Source organism: Centruroides sculpturatus, unplaced genomic scaffold (assembly GCF_000671375.1).
Source record: "Centruroides sculpturatus isolate CEXI.00-Female unplaced genomic scaffold, Cexi_2.0 scaffold308, whole genome shotgun sequence".
Classification (NCBI taxonomy): domain Eukaryota; kingdom Metazoa; phylum Arthropoda; class Arachnida; order Scorpiones; family Buthidae; genus Centruroides; species Centruroides sculpturatus.
In genome coordinates this window covers 221,016-227,015 of record NW_019384502.1, presented here as the reverse complement: position 1 = coordinate 227,015, position 6,000 = coordinate 221,016, and the positions used below count along the sequence as shown (strand labels likewise).

At 32.1% G+C, this 6,000-nt stretch overlaps 1 protein-coding gene across 1 annotated transcript in view; it reads left to right on the top strand.

The window, feature by feature from the left end:
• LOC111622109 (carboxypeptidase D-like) overlaps positions 1 to 6,000 on the top strand; it is a 178,877-nt gene that overhangs the window by 114,487 nt on the left and 58,390 nt on the right. The window contains exon 13 of the mRNA XM_023364424.1: positions 4,488 to 4,749. Coding sequence (XP_023220192.1) covers positions 4,488 to 4,749 — 262 coding nt within the window. The remainder of the gene's footprint in view (positions 1 to 4,487; positions 4,750 to 6,000) is intronic.

The window sequence follows — 6,000 nt, the reverse complement described above, 5'->3', positions numbered from 1 at the left end:
ATGCTTTTTAACATAATCTATAGCCCAAGATTTCTCTTGAAAAATTAATTTTGTGATCTGAAATAATTCCATTAAAAAATTATTCGTATGAAAAATTAATTTTGTGATCGGTGCTACCCAAACCACTACTACTACTATTTACACCATAGACTTCTATGCATACTTTTTTCCCGCGAGTTTTAATAGAATTTGTTGCCAATAAACATTAGTGGCGTAATAATAATAATGACGTAGCGAACATAACTGCACCTGGGCCGCGACACTATATTGGCATCCCCTCCCCCTCCAGAAACAAATTTTGTTATTCTTGGAAACCATTAGGCTCCCCTCTGCCAGTGGTGCCCGGGGCAAGCTGCCCCACCCTCTGCTGAGAGGTTTTCTTCGTTTTTGGCGATAGGAAATTCGGAAGTTCCTCAAGGCCAGGCAGCCTCAAAGGATTAACCCATGGTGTATAGCAGCCTTTAGTCTTTGGTCAGAGTGGATACAGAACAAAGCACGTGGTAGTCTAGCTTGCCTTATCTCAAACACGATTCATTGCAGGCCTCAGAATTTTCGGCACAACGAGACATTGTTTTGCAGAGTGAACAGTATGGCGCCGGGCATTAAACGCAAGGTCGATCGCGAGAATCGTCAATTTCAAGAAGTGTGGACTAACAAGTATTGTTTTGTGCAACAGAACAGCATTATTTGCCTGTTGTGCAATGGAACAATAGCAGTGCCAAAAGAATTCAACCTGAAGCGACATCATGAAAGCCAACACAAGGATTTCCTTCTGCAAGGTACGGAACGCGAATGGAAAATCGAATCGTTACGACGATCACTAATCAGCCAACAATATGTGTTCAAGAAACAATCTGGAGAATTGGATGCAGCTGTTGAAGCCAGCCTAGAAATATCTGCTGTAGTAGCCAAGAATGGGAAACCTTTCACAGATGGCGATATGATAAAAAAGTGTCTTATCATCGCAAGTGAGAAGATGTGTCCTGAGAAGACAAAGTGTTTTCAAACAATCAGTCTTAACCGCATGACGATACAACGGAGAATCTCGGAAATTGCATCAGACATTTCTGGCCAACTTAATATATTAGTTGCAAACTGTGCTTATTTTTCTTTGGCTGTGGATGAATCCACTGACATATCATCAACAGCACAAGTGATTGTGTTTATTAGAAGTGTTTCACTAGATTTTATTGTGAATGAAGAATTTCTTGGCATGGCATCACTTTTCAGACATACAACTGGTGCTGACTTACTTACTGGTTTATTGAGCGTTTGCAACAAATCAGCACTGGACTTTGACAAGCTATCCAGCATTGCCACTGATGGAGCACCATCTATGGTTGGATGTGAGAATGGCATGGTCACTTTGCTGAAAAACCACCTTGGGGACAGGCAAAAGAAGTTAGTCCAGTATCATTGCATAATTCACCAACAGCAACTTTGTGCAAAGAAGCTGGGATTTGAACGTCTGCTGAAAGATGTCTATGATACTGTGAACTTAATCCGCCGTCATGGACTCAACCATNTTTACTTTGTCAACTTTGTTGTAAACAAAAGTTACTAAGTACCTGAAATTAGTAAGGTCAAAAGTAACTTAAATTTTTAATGTGTAAGATTCAATTGAAAATGATTTATATAAATTAAAATTTATGTCAACCATTAAAATAGTAATTTTTTAAGAACTCATTTTAACATCAAAGAAGATATTAAAGAAATATGAAAAAAGATTTGCTGATGAATGTAAAACAATATCCAAACTAAAACATCTCAGATATTTTTGTTTGGATATCAATTGTTTTTTGTTTAATAACTGTACTATTACATCAATACATAATACAACAATGTACAATTCAGTTGGTGCTAGGCAACCGCTGCGGCAGTCATCAAGCACTGAATGAACACATCGCTGACCAAATGCACTGCCAACCAAATGCTTTCAATATTCATATTGGTTGCTGCCAATTGACACTTTCGATATGCCATTTAGAATAATTATTATAAAAAGTTTTAATTCACATAAATTTGAGCTCTTGTAATTCTGAGTAACATTTTGAATAAAATTCATTTATTTCAATGCAATTTTATCTTTATAGGCATAAATTAAGCTGCAAAACTGAATTAGTTCTATGGAAAACCTCATGAACTTTGACCTATCGACCCAGAAGTTTTGCAAACACCTCAGTGATAATGAGAAAGGCTTAAGTTTAAAATTTAAGCTTTCTACATCCAGTAGTTTTTTCTCTACAAGCATATGCAGTGCCAAATAAAGAAAAATGAGAAAATACAGCTTTTCTGGTGATTTTTGCACTTTTCACTGCTTATATTTTGGCAACCACATTACAGAAATCTTGAAAGTTTCCACACTACCTAAGAAACCACAATTTTCCTTTTGAACAAGATATTTGGAATTACTTCAGATGTTTGGGGGTGGAGAAATCTTGATATGTCTCTTCATTGTTTTATAATATTGTGTTAAATATTTTTACTTTACTATCTGATAAATTTATTAACATTCAGTAATTTCCATTATTGAATTATCTCAAAAATGATCAATTATATTTTATATTTTTATGCTTGAAAATAGAATATCTTGATAAAATTTTTTGAGCAGATAATGTTAATTTTTACATGTATTGTGATGTTAATATTCAATTTTATGTAAGAAAGAATATTAAGAATAAACATAAAATCTGAATAGTAAGCATTTTGCTAACTATGCTATAAAATGTTAGTTATAAAAGTAATAGCATCCTAATCATATATATATATATATATATATAATAAAACAACAACATGTCAAAATAATCAATTAAAATTTAGTGGACATTAAGCAATATAGTAAAAGTAAAATTAAAACCTTCCATTCATTTCCAAATATATATACTTTCACTAGATGATGATGAGTATGTTTTACATCATCACTTCTACTTGATTGAAGAGAATAATTAATTATTTAAATAAATAAATTGCTAAGCAATTTGCCAAGAGTTTGGATAGTTCAATTATATTGGCTAAAATTATTAGGAATTAGTAGTTTGATTTAATTTTCTGGCAAGTAAAAATTCAAATAACTTTAATCACTATAGCTTCTATAACTCAAACTACACTTACTATTATAAATCAAAATGCTCCAAGAAAACTTTTAACATGCAGATTAATTTTGCTACCAACTAACGTTTTCGGACAGCTTCACTGTCCTTCTTCAGGTTCAAAAACAAAAACAAAAAACTTCCTTCCAGAAGAAAGTTCTTTTTCTTAATGGAAACTTCTAGAACGCTTATCTTTTAAATCAAATCATCGTAGATTCGATTGTGTCAGCTTGTTCTTTAAATTTGCAAATCCACCACTTTCCATGCTGATGCTAGTTTAAATGATTCCCGAAAATTTATGGCTTGCCTGTTTTTGTTGTATTTATTAATATACTATGCTTCTGTATATTTTAGATGCTGTATGTTTGAAACTTTTTGTATAAGTTTTGCTTTATCCCAGTCAACCGATCACGTAATTTGCTAATGCTGTGACTGGTTGTTCATACCTAATATCCCTTTTATGCTCTTTCAACCTTTCGTTAATCGATCTTTTTGTGGCCTTTATATAATAAAGCTCCTTTTGGCGTCTTTTAACGTGTAACGGTATTCTGTATACTCCTGGAACCAGTTTTTTGTCTACAGGTGCTTTGTCATGTTTTAGCATTTGAAAAATCACCAGGTTCCTCTTAAAGGCTAATTTCTTATTACTTGCTATACCTATTTTCTTGTATATGCTGGTTAGTGGTGCCCTATACTCCATTACGGTGAATTCTTCCTCTTTCTTCTTCTCTTTGCATACAATGTCCACTTTATGTGCTTTCTGTTTTATGTCTTTTACTTTGCTTTATTCCTGCCTCTTTTGCTAGGTTTGCAATGTATTCTACTTCTTTCCTTGCGTCTTGAATCTCGCTACAGTGCATATATGCCCTTTTAAACAGTACTCTAAATGCTGCTAGTTTGTAGTTTACTGGATCATGTGTATCAGCTCTGGCTACATACGTCGGCTTTAGTTTGATACATCTTTCTTCTTCTACTATCACTTCAATATCCAAGAAATGTATCCTTTTTTGCCCTTGTTGTTCCAGCTCTAGTTCTAGGCCATATTGATTGCTGTTTATATCTCTTATAAATTTATTTATGTCTGGCATATTCTTCCAGATAATAAAGACGTCGTCTACATACCTTGCATATATTAACATATTTCCTTCATATTTCTGCAATACGCTATTCTCTAGAAATCTTAGTAACATCTCGCATAAGAAAAAGAACTTTCATCTTGAAGGAAGTTTTTTTGTTTTTGTTTTTGAACCTGAAGAAGGGCAGTGAAGCTGTCTGAAAATGTTAGTTGGTGGCAAAATTAAGCTGCATGTTAAAGATTTTCTTGGAGCATTTTGATTCAAATAACTTTTTTAGATATTTACATTGAATACTATATTGAAATTTTATTAAAACTTTCAGGTTATAGAATGGGTGATAAAAGAATAAAAAATTTACTGGAAACAGTTTCAATACATATTTTTCCAAGTATTGATGATAAAGGATTTACTGTGTCAGTTCCTGGAGAATGCAGAAGTACTTCTGATTCAGCTTTAGATATTTCAAATAAATTTAGTAAGGAATATGATCAAATGTTTGCTTCTGTTGAAATTTTGAAGGGATATCTGGATGCTTACCAGTACACCAGTCTTCTTTCTATAGAAAGCAATGGTTTATCTATTCAGTAAGTATTCTCATATAAAATGACTATTTGATTTCAATTAAATTTATTTGAATTAATTTAAACAGTTCTTTACTTATATTTTAATGACCTGAATTAATATTATTTTGCCACAATGTATTTTTTTAGTAAAATTTAACATAAATATGATAATATATAAATTGCCATCTTCAATCTTGTAACTATAAACAGTGGATATTGAAATATTGGGATAACTCTAAATTCATATAATGTGTGTGTATGATTGAAATATATCTTATATTTATTATTTTTAAAAAATGTATTTAATACATACTAATTTATATTTTCATAATTATATATTTTTTAAAATGTTTTGGTTAAGTAAAAACATGTCAGAAGCTAGAACAATATATGACAATTACCTTACATTGCTTACTTTTCTTCCAGCAGTTAGTTTTCTCCAAAAAACTAACTACTAGAAGAGAAGTGAGAAATGTAAGGTAGTTACATTTTGGTTAGTTTCACATATTAAAAGAACATTGCATTGAAATCACATCCTTAAAATCAAACAAAAACTGGAATACAATATATTATAAACATACATTTTTAAAAATATTAACAATTATTTAGCAATTAGGTAATATATGAGTATCAAAACATTTATCAATAGAAAATATAGAACACTGATATTATGTTGTTTGTGTGTTATTGCCACAATTTTATCTCAGTAGATACAAGTTATTGAGTACTAAGAGAAAATGGCCTTTGACTTAGTTATTTGACTTAGTATTCAGGAATTTCCTAACAATATGACGTATTCAATATAGTGGCCTTCTGTAGTGTGATGTATGTATTTCTATTCAATTGTAATGTTGCCAGGCTTTTGTGTAGTGTGTGTGGTATCACACCTGTACAGAAGAGAATGACAGGTATAATAAGCACCCTATCCATCCTCCTCACAGATATGTCTATAATGTATGTGATTTTATTGTGTTTGTCAATGAGTGTGATGTCTGGTCTGTTATGGTAAATTGTTTTATCTGTGATTATGGCTCTGTCGTAGTACATTTTGTGCATGTTGTTTTCCAATACTGTCTGTGGAATATACTTGTAGTATGGTTCATGAATGTCTACCAAGTTGTGTTTGTTTGCAAGCTCTTGGTGTATTATATTTGCTACTTGATTATGTCTGTGTAAATAATCTGTCTGTGCCAAGAGCTTGTACCCAGAAGTGATGTGTTATATAGTTTCTGGCATGATGTGACATTTTCTGCATGTGTCATTTGTGAGTGT